This window comes from Strix uralensis, chromosome 5 (assembly GCF_047716275.1).
Source record: "Strix uralensis isolate ZFMK-TIS-50842 chromosome 5, bStrUra1, whole genome shotgun sequence".
Taxonomy (NCBI): domain Eukaryota; kingdom Metazoa; phylum Chordata; class Aves; order Strigiformes; family Strigidae; genus Strix; species Strix uralensis.
The window spans coordinates 14,430,855-14,453,090 of NC_133976.1; the positions used below are offsets into that span (position 1 = coordinate 14,430,855).

The 22,236-nt window shown below is 40.0% G+C and overlaps 1 protein-coding gene across 2 annotated transcripts in view; it reads right to left on the reverse strand.

The window, feature by feature from the left end:
- The window catches only part of RELN (reelin), a 295,992-nt gene that overhangs the window by 236,568 nt on the left and 37,188 nt on the right, over nucleotides 1–22,236 (reverse strand). For both annotated transcript variants that reach the window (XM_074869921.1, XM_074869920.1), the window contains exon 2: nucleotides 8,837–8,947. In XM_074869921.1, the coding sequence (XP_074726022.1) occupies nucleotides 8,837–8,947 (111 nt within the window). The remainder of the gene's footprint in view (nucleotides 1–8,836; nucleotides 8,948–22,236) is intronic.

A 22,236-nucleotide genomic window follows, 5' to 3' on the forward strand; every position in this document is an offset into this window, starting at 1 on the left:
TTTTTCTAATTGATGCCAAGCAGGAGTGATTTACCCATAAAAACTGGAGAAGATGGATTTTAAGGCAAGATTTCAGTGGGAACAAGCAGCTCAGCAAACCTTCAGGCATTCCCAAGCACAGAGGCCACTGTGAAGAATTAGAGGTACATGGCCCACTTCTTGGATACTCCCTTTAGTGCCTCCTGGGGTAGAAGAGTAGGAAGTTCAAGGCCTCAGACTCTGCAACTATTTTAATTGCTAATCTATGATGCAAGAAAATGGCCAGACCAACCCATGTATCTGGTTGCCCTGCATGTCCTTCTCTTCAAACTATCTTTTGCTTGCCTTGTTTTTACTGAATTCAGTGCTGTATAAGAGAATTTGAGTGAATCTGGTACATCAGATTCTAGTAGTTATGTTGGAGTTTTCACCTGTCTTGATCACAGCAGAATTTAGGTAGAAGATGTCAACATCTCTGCACCAGGTCACCTGAAAACTTATAAAGGAGCCCAGGAAACTTAGTATTTCTGGGGTTACTCTTGAGAGTAGGCAAGTCAATTCAATCTCCAAGATTCAGAGTCTTGAGGTGTACCTACACTGGGGTTTAGGTGTGTTTTAATTGTTGGAAAAATAGTGCAGAGTCCTTAATGAATGAGTTAGGTACTGTACTCTGCATGGAACTGTGCCTCAGTGCAGGGATGGAGGAGCCCTGGGGAAGACACAGGTTGATGTGATGCCTCAGGAAGCCCCAGACTACCAAGAGGTGGACAGGACAGCTGGGCCCTACCCTTGTACCATGCCCTAAAGCTCTAAAAACTGTTCACTTGCACCAACTTTTCCTACATGGTCACTACTGAAGTCCACCTCATTTTCCAGGTGCCAAGTTTGACATGCAGGGACTGATATATGGAAGGGCTGAGCACGCTCAACCCACACGGGAATTAACGGGAGCTTTTCAACATACAAACTCCTATGCAGTGCTCAGCATCTCCAAAAGTCAGCTCATAGCCATCTTAAAGTGGGTACTAAACTCACAGGATACCTTTAATCTTAATAATTGGTTTTAATTTGCTGTTGGTAAAATGGAAATAATGCCACAAGCCCCGCTGTGTATGTTTTTTACAAAAAAATAAATATTTGGAATATGTTGGTTAACAGCATTCAAAAGTGCACCAGTTGAACACGGTATTTCAAATTAGAATGAAAAAAAGGAGTGAGGAACAAATACATATGTGTATATATGTGGGGTTGTGTGTATATATTTATATAAACACTATTTTCCATTATTAAAAGGACCTACAATTTGCACACTTCAAAAAGCATTACTAATTACTTTCAATAAGTACTAGTATAGACAAAAATCACCAACCTGTCACAATGACTGTTTTAACATCTTAATATTTTTAATGAAATCCATACCTTATTGGGATCAGAGTCTTCTCAGAGGTATGAGGTAGCAAAAAACCTGTTCTGATCACTTAAACTTTTACATCAGTTTTTTACTGCATGCATTTTATTAAAAATTAAAATGCAATTAAAAATTCACATTAAAATTCAGTGATGCTCTAACTTTTCCCCATACCATTTTCTGGCCACTCAAGGGAGAAAAACAGATGTATATAAGATCTGGAAAAACATCACTACTGAATAAATGTACTTGCTAAATTGGATCAAAATTGGTCCCAACACTTCCATTCACACTCTGGTTTTTCTATGTAAAACCATCTCCAAAGGCATTTTCTTGTTTAAGAACTCCAGGGGCCCCTTTATAAGCACTGCCACACTGGAAAATGGTTCTCTCCATCTCTCATTTCATCCGCAAAGCATTAAGTGTTGCCTATGGCATTAAACACCTACCTGCACCCACTACTCAAAGCTAGCAAATACCAGCAATGTTGCATGTGCCACACTTCTACATAGGTTCATTCTCCTTTTCAGCCTTGACCACACAGATACTAGCTGAAGCTACAGGTATATTTGAAAGGTTAAAAGCTTGAGTTACTTTACTGTCATCTACGTAACGCTCCAAAGACATTTGAAATAAATTACGGAGCAGACACCATCACTCACTTTTATGAATGCTAAACTTAGGGCTTCTCAGCGGATTAGGCAAAATCGGATTTTAATGTCCAAGAGCTTCTGCTGCTGTGGCAGGGGGTTAGGGTAAACCAGACAAGTGCAAGAGTATGTGCAGAAATGGGTGAAAGCATTCAGGGTGATGGGACTGGGTCAAACTAGACTCCAGCTAGGCCAGTTTAAGTATTTTCTGTTTAGGCTCCCTGTCTATCTATCTTGTTCCTCCAACCTTGGGGCATTGCTGTTTGCCTTATACAGTTACGTGTGGAGAATTTTCCTCCTCAGCAGATAAAATACTTGGGGACACAGTTCCTTGTCAGGTGAGCATGGGCAATAACTGCCTATGCCATGATAATGAATATGTGTTGTGTTAATAAAGCTGAAACCCTTTTCATAAGGCACATGTGATAGTCAACCACTTGTAGAAATGGTCAACTTTTGCCCATAGAGACATTTAAGTAGTAATTAAACATTGTGACACACAAAGTTTGAAAGCTTTATCATCATTATGGTTTCATTACATACCATTTGCAGGGGGAATATCTTAAAACTAAACTCAGATGTAAACTTTCTTGACCAATGTCAGTTTGGCACCAACTCACTATTTAATTGACTGTTAACAAATTCTCCAAGATATGACTGCTGTACAGATATTTTATCTTCCTGTTAATTGGTAATTATGCATTGGCAGGAAAAACAGTGTTTCTTTCCAATTATTCCAGAACTCCGTGATTATTTAAACTTTGCTAATTAGCAGCAGAGGGCTGGTACATCTTCTGGGCAAATTGTATTTGATAATCCCTATTAAAATATACATGGCAGTAGTTGACTTGTAACAAACAAAAAAAAAAAAAAAAAAGAAGTGGCAGTTCAAAGGGTATTAGATACAGCACAAGGCAAATGGGGGCCTATTAAAACTTCCCCAACTGTTCTAATGAGAATGCCGAGGGTCATTTCTTCCTAGTTTACCATCTGTTTGGTTTCTGGCAAATATCTCCGGTGTGAAGGGAGGGTCCTGGAGCCCATTTGGCTTGTCACAAAGTAAAGCAGGGATCTACAGCAATTTCAGTAAGTTACAAAACTTCACTTCAAGAGCAGTAGCATGTACATAGCTGAAAACTTTTTAAGATCTGGCATTTACTGATTATTCCTTACTTTTTAAAGCTGTGAACAAGCATGGAGAGGCAAAGACTGAGCAGAGGGGATCAATTTTATAGGCTCACCTAACAAGAAAAATCCAACAGTTGGCCTTTTTCCATCTCACAATGTTAGTGGGGGATATTTTCCTTTATCTGTCAAAATCTGAAAGCAAAACATTGCCCCAGAACTATCAGTGTTTGCGCATAAACTGATGCCAAGAAAGAAGCCTCTGAAGGCTCAAAACCACGTGCCCCATGCTGGAGCAGAGGGAGCCTTGGATGCTTCCAATGCACAGTCCGGACTGATGCACTGGCAGACCTGGAGAGCATGACCAGAGTGTTTTCTGTGGTATCCCCTTGGAGATGACGCTGTGGGTGCCCTTAATCTACCAAGGCCAAGGCACCCTCTTTGCCCTTCTCCTTCTGGAGATGAAACCAGCATCATCATCAATGACATCCACCTATGGTGGATGCTTATGACCTGTGAGCCAAAGGGGGATACAGGACCAGGAAAATACTTTTATCCTTCTCCCAAATTCCCAACTCATACAGAGCCAGATCAAAATGACCATTCCTCTACAAATTGAAAGGGGTTTTTGGTTTTGGTTTGCTATGCAAACATGTATGTAACCAAAATACCAAGCAGAGGATTATGTGAAGGCTGCCTTAACCCTGTCAAAAGGCAATAGAATAATTTAAAAAGAAAAGAGTACAAGATAAAAATGTAATGCCAAGTAAATTATTTCTGCTGATTGCTCTTCACAGGATTTCTTCTAGGAAATTTATTAGTCTCCCTATTTTAAGGAATATATGTAACTATTCAAATATTTTTTTAAATCCTAAAGACTTAATGTATTGTTTACAGTAGGTGTGATCACCTTCATGGTATAGAAATAAATAATTGCAAAAGGGGAAAGATTGCAAGATGATCATTCATATTCTATTTTTTGTTTTCTAGCAGATGCAATTCCCCTGTTTAGGCACTAAAATATTTCTCTCATAGCACCTTATAAAGTAGCCCGCAGATTTAAACACAACCTAAAATTCACCAGCAGTTTATGACCTCACAGTAGAAAGGAGACATCCACTTTAAAAGATGGTAAATTACAAGTTGTATAAACCTGCACAGAAAATAAACCAAAAACTTTCTGTTAGCCAGTTATGCCTATGGCAACACTATCAGTGTAATGAGAGCTTTGAATCCACTGTCTCTACCATAACAGAGCGTATGGACTTTCAAAAGGACCTTTTCGATTTAGGTTGAAAGGTGCATGCACAAATATTATCATGAAATTACTTGTTTATTCTGCATTTAGTAAAAGGTAAACGTCTGTGTAGTAATTATGATTTTGTATAAAATTAGGTTTTGGGGGGTTAACTATACAGGCTTACATTTTCCACCATAGTTTGTAAGAAACTAATTTCACCAAACTAAAATTTTTAATAATTTGTCATGTGTGCATGATGTGAAAATCTACCAGGGAGTCAGAAAGCTTTGGGAAGAACCCAAGTACATGAAGATGCAGTGTGACTGGCAGGTCAAAGGCAAGCTTTGATGTGCGCAGCCCAGCACATCTGTCTGCTCAACCAGCCTGTCAGCCAGGAAGATCCTGTGTAATGAGACAGATTCAGGTCCTCAGCACACAGTGCTCCTTATCGCTGCTGAGGGATTATGCTCTAATCGTCTCCTTTAATTGTAAAAGTGATACTGCATTCCTTGCTTTCCAACGCACATGGCTTTGGAGGAGCTGAGCTGTATTTTCATACTTATCCCAGGTTACAGACCAGTACCCCTACCACCCACCAAACCCATTTAACATTAATCTCATTTGCAAACAATCATTCCTATCAAACCCACCACTGCATTTGTAGCTTTCTAACATGTTTTTCAGTATTCCTGTCTCCCACCTTCCTCTTATCTATTTGGAATAAGTCAAGCAGTGAGAGCGCCTAAGTGACTGTATGGACATCCTGGCTGTATGGGAGGGTAGGTGGGCTGATAAACCCCAGAGCACGGCCAGCAGGTGACCCAAGCTGTCAAAAAAAGGCCAAACACCAGCAAGGACCCTCCAAGTCAAAAGCAGAAGAAGGGAAGAACACTGAGGGATGGAGAGATCCCACAGGAGTTCAAGATATTTCTCCAGAGACAGACAAGATGTGAATGACAGTGAGTAGTATCAGTATGGCTTGAGAAAGGGAGAGATAAGAGCAGGATTTCTCTTCAGCCTTCAGCAGGCAATGCTGAAGGACATGGAAATGATCCCAGGTACACACCACACTGAACAGAAAAGGAGAATGGAAATGATACAGGAGAGATGCAACTTAGGGTATCTGTTGTATCAAGGGTTCTAACGAAGAAAGAAGCACTACTCTTAAAAGCTAGATTTAAGGGTCATTTCTTTGCTAAAGCATCCTCACAGTTTGGTTAATGAAATTTCAAGTACACATTTATGTTTTATCCCAGTTCTAATTTTACCTTTACAGTTTTAGTTTTACCTTAATCTGAACCTAGATAATGGTTCAGCTTGGGACAAAAGATTAATATTTATGACTATTATTAAGTTTTATCCCCAAAAGCTCACACATTTCTCCCTAAAAGACTTGTTAGAAGGCTTCCCAAATAAAAATTTCAGCAAGTTTCATGTCAGTGTAATCCCACAGAGGAAAACAGGAGCTATTTCTTTGGCTACGCAATGTATGCTGAAAAAGAAAGAAAAGATAACCCTTAGAATTAACTCTGTTAGCAGTAACGTATTTTATCTTTTTTCTTCAAAGCTTCTTGACACGGTTAACTAACTGTGATAACTGACAATGATTGTGTCTGCATAAAGTGACTTCCTAAATTGGGTAATTAAAAGATAATTGTAGCCACAGTATGGTAACTTGTGACACAAAAGACAAATATATGTATGATGGGAAGACTTCATACTGTCAGGGCAGACTGGGAGATTAGGATAATCTAGCGTGACCTCCTGTGTAACACAGACAAGAGCGTTTCAATGGTAATATTGCTAGGAAGAAAAAAATATTCTTCCCTGCTCTGTATGCAACCACTATCAACCCAATTTCAGAATATTGTTATCTTCAGGTTTTAACGGCCCAGTTTCAGCCCCCCCATTTAATCTATGATAAACCACGTAAATCTTTGAATTAAGGTCTCTGAACCTGACATAGTCCCCAACATTTTTTAAAAAATAATTTCCAGCAAGCTAAATCTAACCTGAACATCATGACCACTTGCTGGAAAGGAGGAGCATCTTTGCTAACTGCAAATGATGACACAACAGATGGATCCAGGGTTTCTGGAGAAAGCATTTTATGTTTCTTCAGAAAACAAAACAATGTCATTCCCACCTACTATTTTATTAAACAATATATTAAATACTGTGGATACTCTCTTTTTATACTACAGATAGTAGAATTTAAAATATTGTTAAATTTTTTAACTACTTAATTGTTTTAAAAAGCTTATCATTCACATGTTAAGTTCTTTTTGGAACAGGCCAGCCTTCTCATCTCCCACTGCAGAGTACAGAAAGGAAAAGTTTATGTAGTTCTCAGTCCTGCGAGCCATCAGTACATCATGGATTGAACATTCATATAAAGTTAATTTCAAAAACCATTGACATTTTTTCTTCACTTTTTACTGTGACAGCAAAGACACTGCACAAGAGCATCAGCTCCTTTGAAACATTCAGACTGGTTTTTTTTCAATATAAGTGCAAGTTTAGGAGCTAGCAAAGAAAAACAGTAAAATGAGATTTTTATTTAAAATGTTGCATAACTAACAATGGCAACACAACTGACCCTACAGTTTGCCTGCAGAATGTCCAAAAGAAAGGTCAAAGATGGCAGTAGTTTTTCTCCGAAATGGATGAAGGCATGCTTGAGACAGAGCAGCAAGACATCCCCTGAGCACGATGTTTGAAAATTTGTATTGACGAGCAAAATGAGGTGCTCCAGCCACGCAGGACTGCTTTTGCAGCTCTTTGGCTTTTATATTTTCCCAGCCTGTTGGTTATCTCACCAGTGACCAAATGGTCAAAGTAACACATCAAGAGCCAGAAAATTACCTTCTGCAAGTTAAAAAAAGCCATGTCTTTTTTCCTGTCACACATCACGTGTTACTTTGACATCTGTCTCAGTGAGACACCCACTGTAACAGCCCTGTTCTACAGATGAAGATAAAAATTTAGGAAAAAAATACAGATGTACTTTGTAAATGCCAAAGCTATTTAGGTTCTTAAAATTTTGCTTAATTTCCATTCTTAAACATTTACCTGTAATTAAACATGACCTGTATATCTTGTGCAGCGAGTTTGCCATACAGGGCCATGATCTCCCCAGTGACATGTTACAAACACTTATTTTATAGCAAGAAAATAGCTTGCCAGTAACTCGATCATGACAAAAATTTCACATTGTTAAGTGCTTTCCATCTCACTTACTCCAACAGATCCTGTTCATCTTGTAAAGAGTACAGTCGGAAAGCAGAAACAGCAGTACTACTTCTTCCAGAAAAGTGTATCTTTCAGTGCATTTTGCATAAGACATTAAATACCTGTGGCACCTGTGCTCTTCCCTTTAAAAGGCCGAGGAAAAGGTTTGAAGTTGATTGGTGGTGTTATTCACAGAGGCAAAGTCCTTCTCAAATTCCTCAATACAGTTTTAAATAATGTGCTACTTAGGTAGCATTCTTTCATTTACAAGCCAACGTATGTCTGCTGTATGACACTCACATGTCCAGGCCACTCGTGTTTCACATGCATTATAACAGAGCTAATTACCACGAAAGATTATTATGAAGAAAGTAATGAATTTTAACCCTAACAGACAAATGAACATTTAAACACGCTACTGCAAGTGCAGCGCAGTTGATGTCCCACATGACTGGTACCTATTTTTGTACCTTCACCCCAGATTGCTTGTTAGGGGTCACTGAGTTCCTCCACTTGGAGGAACACAATACTTACAATTATTTGTAAGAATACAAAAAATGCTACCAAATAACAAACTGCAGAAGGTACAGCTGTAAATTACTTGCACAAATTTAGAACAGATTTTTCAAAAGCACTTGTCCTTAGCACAGCTGGCCTGGCTGCTACTGCTGAATGCTACAGCAGCACTTGAAACATATAATAATTCTGCAAAACCTGTCCTACCCCTTTTACTACAATTCTGGGTTTTGTACATGGAAAATAATTGGTTATATAAAATACTTTAACCAGCATTCTAGTTTCAAGGAAGATGCTATTGTTAAGTGAATGGAAAAAGTAGGTTGACATAAGCTCAGCGGAATCAGTTTTTCAGCCCAAGAACGCTTTGGGCTAAATGTTTTAGTTTATACAAAATGCCACACCATTTACAAATGGCTATTTTAACCATTTAGCTGTTGAGGCTTTTCTGTCTTAAAATTCATGTAATTTGGTATACCAGTACCAGGGCTGACCAAAGACGAAGAAAGCGGAGGAAGAAATAAAAGCTGTCTAAAAAACTACCACTGCCTTACCTCATTGACTCCCACTGACTTCCGTGTATTGTTGATTACTCAGTCTAAATTAACCTGTTGCAGTAATTGTGTGGTTATTGCTGTCTTTTGTACTCCCCTGGGTTGCAGAATGTGAGTTACACACTGGACTTACCAAATCCAAAAGCACTGGAACCACCAACGCTCTGGGAAGCCTGAACACTTGTAGAGGTGTAGAGTCCAGTTACCAGTAAGCCATCAAAGAAGGTGCTTGTTGAAATAGTCACTGAAATGAGAGAAATAAGATACATATAATTATTTGTAAGCAGTACTTAAGATCTTGTACACATTCGGTGAGCAGATTCTTGCCCTTGAATGAGATCCCATCATTCAGTACAGTGAACTCATCTGAATTCCCCCAATACTTATGGCATTTCAATGACTTTAAATTGGCTTTCCCATGTAATTTGCCCAAATAACTTGTTCAGCATTCAAGGTGTGTGTGCGCCAAGTTTCAATATGCTCCTGTACAACTTCCTCAGGGTTTACTTGAAGCAAATTGACTGTTTTAGAGGTAAACGACTGGCATTTATTGCTGTTTGACTTGGCGTCTATTCCTAAATGAATCATAAATTCCATACCCGTAATCATCTGCAGCAGAAACCAGACACAAATTGAGCATTACAACAGAATCTGAAATGAACATCAAAAGGGTGGTCATGGCCATCGCTGCTTGGGAAGTTGCCTTTGCTAGAAGCACAAAACTATACTATATACCTATATATTAAATGTGCAATGAGTTAGTAAAACATAGCATTGGAATATATGGTTTGTAAGTAATTGTCAAGACAACAGAATATAGTAAAAGCAATGAAATAACCAGGATTATGGTGCTGTTCTTTCTGAACCTAAATAGGGTGCTAAATTATGCTTATCATGCATATTATATACACTTAAGTTATATGGGCATCTAGGTCATTACAGATTATGTGTATTTAAATAACTCATTAATGTATTTTTAAGAGATTCTTAGGTATTACCAGTAAAGTAATCATCCAAATAGCATGTGCAAATAACACTGGAATCTATATATTCTTTTTTAGAACTGACAAATCTTGCAATATTTATTTACTTTTTGTAAACACTAATTCTCACATTTTTACTTTGGTATCTTTCAGACTGTATTATTGTATACTTAACATCAGTTTCACAGTTCTAGCTTGGAAACACTTAATTTATTAAGTGATAGGTTGTTCCTATTATATAAATGCAATATCCTCTACGGCCAGAATGATGTCTGTAATCCTACAGCAGCACGCAACCTTCTTTGCTTCATAATAATCTCCTGTCCAAATATTCTAACATTAGGTTGCATACCTCTGAATTGAAAATCAGAACTAGGAAATTTTACAAAAAATGAATTAATTAGCTTAACAATGAGGCAAATTTTCTTCTCTTTCTCTCCTCAACTGTGTCTAATATCATCCTTTTCTACATCTAATCTCTTTTTTTTTTTTCCAATCTTTACCCATCTTTATTTAAATGTGGATAAACTGCATTGCAAATCTACAGCCTATCATATAGGATTTTTTCTTTTTTTAAACTGCATTACAAAGGGCAAAGAACCTGCAAGTAGGTCCACACAAAAAGGTCTCCCTGCTGAAGAGCAGTCTCATGACTTGTAGCCTCGTACACTGAGGATGCATCACGACCTTATTTACCACACTGGTTCTGCTATCATACTTTAATCCTTTCCCCCGTTTTAACATGCGGAGATCAATGCTTGCTGATAAACTCAATCTCTCCCTACATCATGTTCCACCTCCTCATGTTGCTCCCTCTTGCTGGGAACATCACGAGCCAGTGACTGGCCAGGGAACTGAAGCAAGATACTGTGAGGTGACTGCTAGCACATTCACTGGTGATACACATTCAGCAATGAAACAGTTGGGTTTTTTTAAACCCCAGTGTTTCCTCTGGGGTACACATTCACTTAAACTCACTGTTAAAAATCTAAAGAACATATAAACATTGAGTCTTACTTTGTTCTGAGCAGAGGTGCAATATTTACCATGTTTTATTTATTCTTCAACACTTCATATTTAATTAACTTCCTTTCTTTGATTATTCAACAGTATACCGAATAATTCCTGAATCCAACTTTTCTGCTCCCATTACTCCAAATTTCAGTGTTTTGCAACAGACACTTCCCTGAATGCAGATGCAGGTTCATAGCCATATGCCCAATTTTTAAGAGGAGGCCACTTCTGATATACATGTTAAAAGAAGAGCAAAAGAGACTAGATTTTTAAAAAATAAAAGGAGTATTACAGAGAGAAAAAGAAAATCAAACAACCAAACAATGACTTTTTCCTGCATTTGATGATGAAGTGGCGAATAATGCAGAACCTTTTCTTCCCTTTGTGCCTTTAAACCAAGAAAGAGGCAAAACATATGTTGAAAAAATATGCCTATGCGTTATTTTTGACGACTTGGCAAAACAGTCAATGAAAAGCATTGATAGAAGGGCAATGGGCCAGTACTTTGCTGCCATTTTGTTTCCCTGTGGGGAAGCATCTTATTCTTTACCGAATGGGATATAATGCAAAATTCTACTGTGAACAGGTGACCCGTTTCTCTGTGGGAAAGAAGTGATATTTTACAATGCCTGTATTTGATTTTTGGACATATTTGTGTGATTGTCAACCCTCATTTTACATGAGCATGTAATAGGTCAATTTTTATTGTTGAAAAATTTCCAACACAGTATGGGTCCCTCATTAAGCCTCTGGGAAACTGCACAACGCCTCTAGCACATTTTTTAAAAACAGAGCACTAGGCTGTTATTATACACGTGTCATATGTTTCAGAATAATTTCATAGTTCTTCAAGAGGAAAAAAATTAATCATGACAGTCTCAGTGATGACTTTTTTTTCTCTACTCAGTGGTGAAATACATCAAATTCCCATAAAATAAAACACACACCATGCCAAGTGTTAATGACCAAGAACAGGAAAGCTGTGCTAATGCACAACCCAGCAACAGGACCATGATTTTATGTAGGGACTAGGGCTTGTTAATGAGAGCTCTCAGTTTCCTCTTTCAAGAACAACAAGAAGATTCCTCCAAGATCCCCCCCACCAGGCTTTGTTTCTACCTTTACCTGGCTCATGCCATATGTAGCTGATGCCCAATATCTGGTGCTTCAGGAGCAAGGACCGACACCAAGATTCACCTGGACCTTGGAAAACATCTGGAGCAGAACAGCTGCATGGAGCACCCAGGGTTGGGCAGGCAAGGGGGGCTCTGGCACAGCCCCACCACCTGCCCCATGGCTCCCAATGGGCAAAACACCAGTGAGTCTCATCTACAAGTCCAACAGCACTCTGCACCATCTACAACACCCTTCCTTGGGATGAGAATTTGGGTGAGTGAAGAAGTGAGGACCCCTTCCTATCACTGGAGATTGCTTGGCTGGGCAGGAGGGACACTGGACCCTGCCACCCCCACAGAGCAGCACCCTGTGCTAGCCCTCCTGGATGGTGCACTAGGGCAAGCGGGGAGCCCCAGCTTGACTCATCTCACCCCTCACAGCAGGGACGGGAAGGGAGCTTGTGAGAGAGCCTGTGGGAGCAGGTAGACCACGTGCAGATGTTGGTAGGAAGCCCTCAGCTGCCTTGAAATAGCCCAGTAAGAGGGACTAAGAACATCTTCCCAAGAAATACAGGAGGGCTGTGCTGGGAACAACCTACTGATCAGGCAAAAGCACACTGCAAACATTAGAGACAAAGCTGATAACAGCTGCTTTAAAAGTTGCCCAACATTTCTTTCTATTTTCAGTTCCTAAGATCTTTGCCAATTTTTACCCTCTTGGGCCTTTTGGGTTCTTTTTTTTTTTTCCCCCATGGTAAGTGTCTGCCTCAGACTGATTTAATTATTTAAGGGAGAAGGAATTTCAGTCAAAACACTTCATTCATTTCTGAGATGAGGTTAGAGGAAAATGTTGTGTTGCCCTGGCTGAAAAATTCTAGTGTTCTTCGCTTTCAGCAGCTCTTCCACTCCAAAGTGTGAGAGCTGTCCTCCAAGTTTGGACAAATTATAGTGTGTGTATATATGTATGCAAAAATTTAAAAAAAAAAAAAAAATCAGTTCACACATGCTCAACAGACATTTTCATTTTTAGCATCTAAATATTTCTGGAGATTATGTCCTCATTTAGCACTCTTAGAGTACTCGCTGACTAATAGAGCTTACTGAAAAAAGTCCCATGAAATATATTTCAGTCCAGCTATACTGCTTTGCTGGAGCATAAGTGCTTTGTGGAGATATCATTTCCGATGTTTTGATCTGGAAGTTTTTCAGTGTTTTAAAGCAGAAAGTCATGTCTGCTGCTTGGAAAGAAAGGGGGCAGAAAAAGGGATCTTTATCAAAAGCCTAAGCCTTCTGATGAGAAAACACCAATTCAGCAGAATCTCACTTCTCAAAAAGTTGAAAAATGTGCAAAATTTCACAACTATCAAGTTGCTCCTAAAGTCTGACTTTAATAAAGACAAATAACTTAAACTTAGGAGACACAAAAACAGACATGAAGGCAAGACAGCAGTGAGTGTGCTAGGATGGAGATGGTTGTGACACTGGAACCAGTAGAGGGAATAGGGGAAGAGAGACTTTTTGGAGAAAAAAAAAAAAAAAAGGAGCAATGGGGAAGAGGGGACCACCACTGGGCAAAGTAGCAGAGAGAAGGTGATGAAAAGGAGGAGATGGGATCTGTAACTGTGGCTTAGAAGCCCTGGTGATGTTCAGCACAGGCTACTCATACAGTGATGGGGGGGAGAAATCAGGTGCAAAACCACCCGTAAAACCCAACGGCAAAGTGTGGGTCAGCCTCACATGCTGGTTGACAGCCACAATGGCAACCTGCTATGCAGCTTTTACTCTACCTTCTGAATCAAGTGAACAGCGTTTGTATAATGGATATGAAGTCTTCCTGTCCATGAATCACATGGATAGGAATACATGGGTTAGGTAGATACTTTATTTTGTAAAAGACTAAGAAATGACTCCATGAAAAAAATCATACCAGGGCTGGGAAATACCGCAAAAGTAGTCTCTGGTGCAGCTTTGCCCTACCCTCCTTTCTGTACAACAGTTGTGGACACAACTGTATTTCTGAGAATAATGAGGCCCCTGGTTCAATTTTCCACCAAAAAAATGTGGACAGCTGCTGACTGCAACTCCCTGCACACGCAGAACATACACGCTTCTGTGCTCACATAGAGTCGCTACAGAGACCTGCTAAGTGAGCACACAGGCTGCCCTCATCCTGCCGATGCCACCCATCTCTGGGGAGCTTTAGGGTGTTATTTCCCTGGGACAGAAGGGATGCAGCAGCCTCTCTCTGGAGACACCTTGCACTTCCCACAACAGGTTTCTGCAAGAGCCCTGGAGTTGGTGCCTCCGGTGGAAGAAGGAACAGCCATGCCTCTGGCGATGCTGGGAACTGACGTGCCTTGAGAAGGATGCAGGTCAGTAAGGAGGAGGCTGGCAAAGATGCTGCTGAAACTATACCACAGGCAGAGGTAGCAGCATAACAGGAAAGACAAAGGGGGTTTTGAACTGTAGTTATATTCAGAAATTTCTAAGAAACTCATGCTATTCTTATGAACATCTTTTTCACTGTTTCCAGTGTTACAAGCTACACATACTGTATAGTATTATAGAAATCTATTAATCTGTGTAAGTAATTGCATAAAATTTACCTTATATTCTCTTGAAGGACTGATTTACTCTCTGAAAAGACAGCTGCATTTTGACTGATACTCAAAATACTCAAAGTACAGTCAATGTATCTAAACCATAAAGACCAAAAAACTCCCAGGAAGAGGAAGGAGATCATCTCAGGAGATACCTGCCACTGACAGGTTTCACCAAATTTGGCTGCTCTTTAGCAGGAGCTAAATGTCATTAAGAGGGCTGATATATATAGAAATTCCACAGAATTTGCAGCTGCTGTTGATGACAGTCACGGAGTTAAAAAACTTTAAGGAAAGGGAAAGGACTAGATGTAGACATACAGATATGACATATGAAACAGCATGAGTGGAGCTTTAATAGAGTTCAAGAGAGAATTAATAAAGGCAAAAATCTTTGAAGTCCCGTATACTGTTTATGTGAGTTAAGACACATAGCTGCAGTATAAAACTGCATTTTTGTATACCATGAAGAAAACAGAAAATAATTTTGCTACGTGAATTGGGTTCACCACAGAATGCAGACTTCCCAAAATGAGACTTCCTTGCATCAAAGCAAGGACAGGCATTTTTTTACATTCTTCTCAAGGTCAAAGCCAGTTCCTTATAATACTATAACACTACATCACTGCACACCTGAGCCATGGCTGTAAACCTTCCTCTTAGGCAATAAATTACTTACACTGAAGTAATTTTTTTTTTTTGCTTAACCCCTCAAAAAATATACTGGTCTTTAAGTAATGCAAGTCAGGTGTGCAATGGCACTGTTCAGAGAGGCCTCAGTCCACAGTGCTGTGGTTTTCACAGGAGACTGCAAAGAGAAATGGAGACTAACATCAAACACAGCAAAGACTGTCAACATCACACTGCATTCAGAGCCAAGCAGAGCTTGAAACAGCCAGCAGTGGGAATGGAATCTGAAGGCAGTGTACTTGGGACCACCTGAGCTCACATGCTTGCATGTAAACCCTGACTTCCACAGAATCACAGTCATCTAGGTTGGAAAAGACCTTGAAGATCATCTAGTTCAACCATTAACCTAACACTGACCGTTCTCAACTACACCATATCCCTCAGCGCTATGTCGACCTGACTCTTAAACACCTCCCGGGACGGAGACTCCACCACTTCCCTGGGCAGCTCATTCCAACACCTAACAACCTCTTCTGGAAAGAAATACTTCCTAATATCCAGTCTAAACCTTCCCTGGCGCAACTTGAGGCCATTACCTCTTGTCCTATCGCTTGTTACTTGGTTAAAGAGACTCATCCCCAGCACTCTGCAACCTCCTTTCAGGTAGCTGTAGAGGGCGATGAGGTCTCCCCTCAGCCTCCTCTTCTCCAGACTAAACAACCCCAGTTCCCTCAGCCGCTCCTCGTACGACATGTGCTCCAGACCCTTCACCAGCTTCGTTGCCCTTCTCTGGACACGCTCGAGTAATTCAATGTCCTTTTTGTAGTGAGGGGCCCAAAACTGAACACAGTAATCGAGGTGCGGCCTCACCAGTGCCGAGTACAGGGGTAAGATCACTTCCCTGTCCCTGCTGGCCACGCTATTTCTGATACAAGCCAGGATGCCGTTGACCTTCTTGGACACCTGGGCACACTGCTGGCTCATGTTCAGCCAGCTATCAGTCAACATCCCCAGGTCCCTCTCTGACTGGCAGCTCTCCAGCCACTCCTCCCCAAGCCTGTAGCGCTGCTGGGGGTTGTTATGGTCAAAGTGCAGCACCCGGCATTTGGCCTTATTGAAACTCATACAGTTGGCCTTAGCCCAGAGATCCAGCCTGTCCCTTACACAGCTCAAAAGATCAGGAAGAAGAGATGACTCAACTCCCAGGATTCACCTGGGAGACCAGCACAGAGATACTCTATCCTCTGAATCTCATTTTCTGCTGTCTCATCAGCAAATACTGGTTTTGATTAAACTGTACCCATGCCAATCGTATAGGCACTAGACACACAACATACCAGGAGGATGACAACAGGCACACCAAAGCTAATGCATCTTCTCTAGTCACCACTCCTGAACATCTCTCTGACTAGCATCTGGCAGTGGTCACAACTATTGCCACTCTTGTTTAAAATCACCTGGTACATAGCATGCTATCACCTCATGCCAGAACTGTCATCTGGTGCTGCACATTCTCCCCACAGCCGAGAGAGGCACCAGCTCATTGCAACAGGCAGAGCAGAGACAGCCCTGCATTAGCACATTCCTATCACACCATGAGGACCGGCAAGAGGTCACCCCACAGTAGGGTCTCACGCTGTCCCCAGCGTCAGCCTCGCCGGCTCAGAGATGGAGCTGGGATGGGGGAACAAACAGCAGCCAGCGAGCGTAAGAGCTCCAGCAGGGGCATGTGCCATGGCTGTCTGTCTGCATCTCAGCATCTCTTGGACAACATGACCCGATCAAAAGTCCACAATGGGCTGCTCATGTTCTGAACTTTCCCTCTCTGGCTTTGCTCATAATGGCTTTAAAAGCAGAAGTGAGGTGGTGCTCCCAGAATGGATTTCTGGACTCATTACCTGCAGTACAAGTAAATTGGGAAGGGTTTGGGCAAAAGATGAATCAACACAGGGAAGGTGTTCTTTGTCCCTTCCCAAGTTGATCCCCTCTTTTGGGCAAAGGTGCTTTTATGCTACCATCATGCAACGCCAAACATGTGACCAAAGTGTAAACCAATCGCAGCATGTAATGCTGTTTTACAGGACACAGACAGTACTAAGCCCAAAACCTTAAAATACCAGACCACCCCTGAAATGTCAACCACAGATTAAATTACTAGTAAGAAGAGAATAAGATCTGAAGCCTTATTTAAAGGTACACTGTTTAGACACCACAGTGATAAGCAATCTATAAATACTCAGGTAGAGTTTTAGAGGTATACATTCAAAATAGTGTGCTGATAAATGTATTAATTAATTAATACATACTAAATTAATAGTGGACTATGCATTGTTGAAAGAATCCAGAAGTTGTATACATTTAATTGCACTCAGAACCTTATTAGTAAAAAAGAAGGAATTTTTAAAACAACGAACATATATGTTGACATCAAACTAACTTTTTACTACCTGCAGAAATACTTTGCCTTTAAAAGAAACCAAATTCAGGAATTCATAATTATGCATCAATTTCAAATATGAATGCCAGATAGATACCCAAGAACAGTGTGAATCACAGGTGTACACCTCATCCAACAAAAACAAAAGCAGAAAACCCATAGATTATTACTCATACTGGTTTTGATTTTCCCCAGGTAGGTGTGAGAAAACAAAAAAGAAAAACATTTCAGCGTGGTTAAATAAACAGACACGGGTGAGGGACAGCACTCTTCTAACTGAAAGCATTCTCAATTAAGTAATGGCTTTCTAAAGCCCACCGTAAACCACTAAACTCATAACCGCACATCAGTGAACTTTTCTTGAAGGCGGGCTGATGGTGTGTTGAACAGCACCACCTCTAACCTGTGACACCTTCACCAATAACTCCAGTTAACAATAACTCCTGGGAGGAGGGGAGTAAAAATGCACAAGTTTTGAACCTTGCCTTAGACAGCTTAAAATCAGATCTGATATCGCTTTGTGTTATGGTACTAGTTTCTGTGGTTCTGCCCCATGTGCCATCAAATCTTTTTGTCTCCATAGCTTTTCAACTCCTTTCCTAAATTGGTCATGAGCAAGAGAACTAAAAATAGATTGCAGATGTGTGGCAAGATGTCAGTAATATGATATACAGAGACATCATTTGTCACTGATGCAAAGAGGAGCCTATCAGCCTTGTGAAAGAACTATTTGCAGAGACACTACTTATAACATCTTTTTGCAAGTTCATAACAAGACAGTGACAATGACATCACCAACAATATAAGTAGTGTTTATTCTTATATTGCTAAACTACAAAGGATTGGTCACATTTTTTTATAGGTGTGAGATGCTTCAGAATCCACATCTCACTGAAAGTGAAGAGTCCAATGGTTAGACCTGTGAACAGATTCCAGCATATTCCAATATTAGACCCAAGAGACTGACTTCTCACACATCAAAATCCCTAATTTAAATATGTTTCTGACCATACCCAAAGCCACCAGAAACTTGGCTATGTTGAACAGCAACGTGCTTTGTTCCAGCTAGCATCACCAAGCATGCTGGCACAGCCCAGAGACCTGAGAGAGGAGGGATAAGACTGGCTGCTGCCATAGCAGCCTGCTTCCTAAATAACAGATGGGCAATTAAGGCTCTCACCTAGGTAAGATGATTCAAGCCTGGATTTCCCAAGCAAATATCCCAAAATATTTTAAATCCTAGTGTCTGTGTGGCCCAGCCAGTGTCACTGAGCTGCAGGCACTGCATTTTATATGAGAAAAGTGAATACCAGCTGGCACAGAGAGAGACTTGTTCTCTATTCCCATGGCTGGGGCAGCCTCCTTAGAAGGAGGAGATGGAGGTTTCAGTCAGTGTCCCAGTGAATATGTGCTACTGCTATATAAAGCTCCTGAGAACATCATATCTATTTATGTCGCCCTGTTTAGCCTGTAAATCTCACCCTAACATTGATATCTAAAATGAGCCAGATGAATCACACTCGAGAAATGCCTGATTCTCCCCACTGACTATAAAGGGAGCCTAGACTGTAAAGCTCAGCTGTAGATGTCAAGACTGAAGATAGCCAAACTGAGATGAATCCCACCAGAGCCACTCATACAGAGTAACTTAATTATCCAACTCCTATTTAGATGTCCAACTATCGCCCACATCAGAGGGAGCTGAACAGGAATTAAACATCCCAGCACCAAGAGCTCACCCAAGGACATCAGAGACAACGGCTATCTTTATCTTCTTTCTTGTGTTATGCCAAATATATCATTAATGCTTAGCAACTTGGTCAGCACTGTTGTAGTACCAAGAAGCTCCAAAGGATATCAGCAAATGTCTGTTACTCCACTTGATAACTCAGAGCCCTGAATGGCATCAGTGAAGTTTAAGCAGTAAAAACAATAATCTAGATATGAAACAAAATCTGTTTCACAAAAATATACATTAGCTATGTCTCTAAAAATGATGTCTAGCAGAAGCCACCAACAGTCAAAATTCAACCCCTGGATTATATTGCATACTATAGCCAAAACAAGAATGATCATCTAAATACTATTTCCTATAATGATTAATGAGGATGGTCATTTATAGTTTTAGTTTAAGAAACACAAACCCAATCATATTATTTATTAAAATGCACCTCTGGGCAACAAACTGTTGTTAATATAGGAGTTAATAGCATGACATAACAGCCAGCAACATATACTTTAACAGTATGTACATGATGGCTAGGCTTAAATAATTGTGAAACATATTTTGCCAGTCATTATTTCTCTTATCCAAAGTCCCAGGAGCAGATAGGAAGAGATGATGGTCATTCCTAGACCTCACCACCTACAAAGGGTGTGAAGCAAGCCTGGTTGCTGGCCTATGTTGGAACAGTTTTATGTCCTTATTCAGCAACCACCAATCTCCTTATTAAGTTTCAAATTCAAATTTTGTCATGCTTCTATGAAATGCACCAACATAAGGTTTTTCTTAAAAACAGATTAAATGTTATTGTGATTACCTTTTTGTTACTCTAAGCCTGAGAATATTAACCTCCGTTTTGAAGCCTAACCTTATTTTTCATGCCTTTCAAGTTTATGTGAGGTTGCCTGTTTGATACCCATACATGAAAATTTCATATTGTTGGCTGTGCTCTCAATAAATTATTTAGAAGGTCTGAATATTACTGCAGTGTTCAGATTTTCAGAAGAGTTTAGTAAATCCCTTTATTCTGCTGTCCTCAAAAGACAAACAACTACTCAATACACAACTAACAATAGCATTAAAAAATAAAATGAAGGCTGGCTTGGAAGCAAGCAAGTATAATTGTCTACTGAGAATTTATTATAACTCAGTAATATCTAAATATTTGCAAGAACTTTTGTTTTAATTTTGGCTAAGAAAGCACGCCAACTAAAACCAGGCTGTTAAACATGTTTACCTCAGGCTAAAATAATACAAATCCTCTCATAGACACATTAATTAGGATAAGCAAATATCATGAAATGCATGAGTTTGAGTGATACTGGAGAATAAGGAAGCATCTTCAAATTAAATACATACATGCAGTGTTCTTTTGCAACTACTCATCTGCAATATAAAATATAGCCCTAGATAAATATAAGACAATAGGTCTATCTTTTCCTAAACATCCCAAAAGAAATTATCTACAGCTTGTATCCTCCAATTACATTTTTTATAGGTTCAAAAAAAAAAAAAAACAGGTCAGCTTCTTCCTTGCTTTAGAACTTCTTTAATTTTCTCTAGAAACATACTGAAACTTTAAACACAGTCCACTGAGGGCCTGCTTGTTACTCTCAAAGCATGTAAATAATGTTTATCCAAGTCCTAATATACTGCAAAATTATATCGGTGCATTATAAAGTTTAATACCTATTTTCTAGTACCAGTGCAAGTGAGACAGTGATTGCACAGTCATGTACACAGCCTGTGTACATGACTGTTGTGTTGACTAGTTTCAAAAGCTTTCAGCATTAGATTTTTTTAAAACCTTCTAGAGAGCAGAAGTTCTGAATCGCAGAGCATCCTTAGCTGTGTAAGTACAGATTTGGGGTGCTAAAATTCACTTCAGCTGCTTAGGGGCAGATGCCTTTTGAGGCACTCGGAGGAGAACACAGGAAGGCAGCAAGTACAGCACAGGCCAAGCAAGCTCCTGCACTTGTGGACTGACAGGCAGGGGCCGGGGATGCTGTATATTATTGCAGACAGCACTACTCATGTATTGATGTAACAGAATTGTCCCACTGAGCTGGCCAAAAGTCCCTTCCAGCCTGGTTGTCCTGACCCCAGCCAGCTTCAGATGCTTTGAGAGGAGTACAAGAAACAGGGTGTGCAGAGAATGAGCCCCACAACCCCTGTGCATACACTCCCACCTCCAGGGATGTTGTGTTGTGATGTATAATAGTCGTCAATGAACTATTAAAGTGCTCATTTAAATAACTGTATATGTACCTTTACAGCTTCAGGTGGCAAAGAGCTCCATGATTTAATTATATAATGTGTGAAAATGCTTTCCCTTTATTGTTAAGCTCTCTTTTCTCTGAAGTCTTACATTTTCAGTAACAGCTTTTTGCTTTATCAACAGCATTCAACATTTATAGAATCTTGAACATTTCTTTCAACCATCCCTTTCCCAAATTGAGGAAATTTACTTTAGCTTCCCGTTACACAGGATGATGTTCCCTCTCTCTCATCATATAGTTTTGCTATGATTTTTCCAAGCAGAGGCAACCAGATCTGCCCATAAGATTGAAATCTGGGCATATCATTGTATTGCACACCCAGTGGCAAAATTATGTTGGCCATTTTACTCTTCACTCCTTTCCCTGTAATTCCTAAAGTTCAATTTGACTTTTTTTTTTGACTCATGCTCAGCACTGAGGTGATATATTTTGAGATTCCCTTTCAATATCCTGTCCCACATATTCTGCATTATTTTTCCCTATGTTCCCCCCCTTTATTTTAACACTAACAGTTAGCCTTAAATTTTACTACCTTGAGCAGCATGGTATATGATGATGTTATCTTGCTATTAAGCACACATGATCACTTTGACAACCCTTAACTTCAGGCATCAAGCCATGACAATGACACTTCTTCCTCACCAGCCTCAGTCCTCCCTCCACACAGTGGATTCCTTGTGTGAAAAGGTGAAAGCTGGCATACTCTTATAGTTTAGATCATGAACAGGAGTGAGCAATAAAGTTTCTGGCTC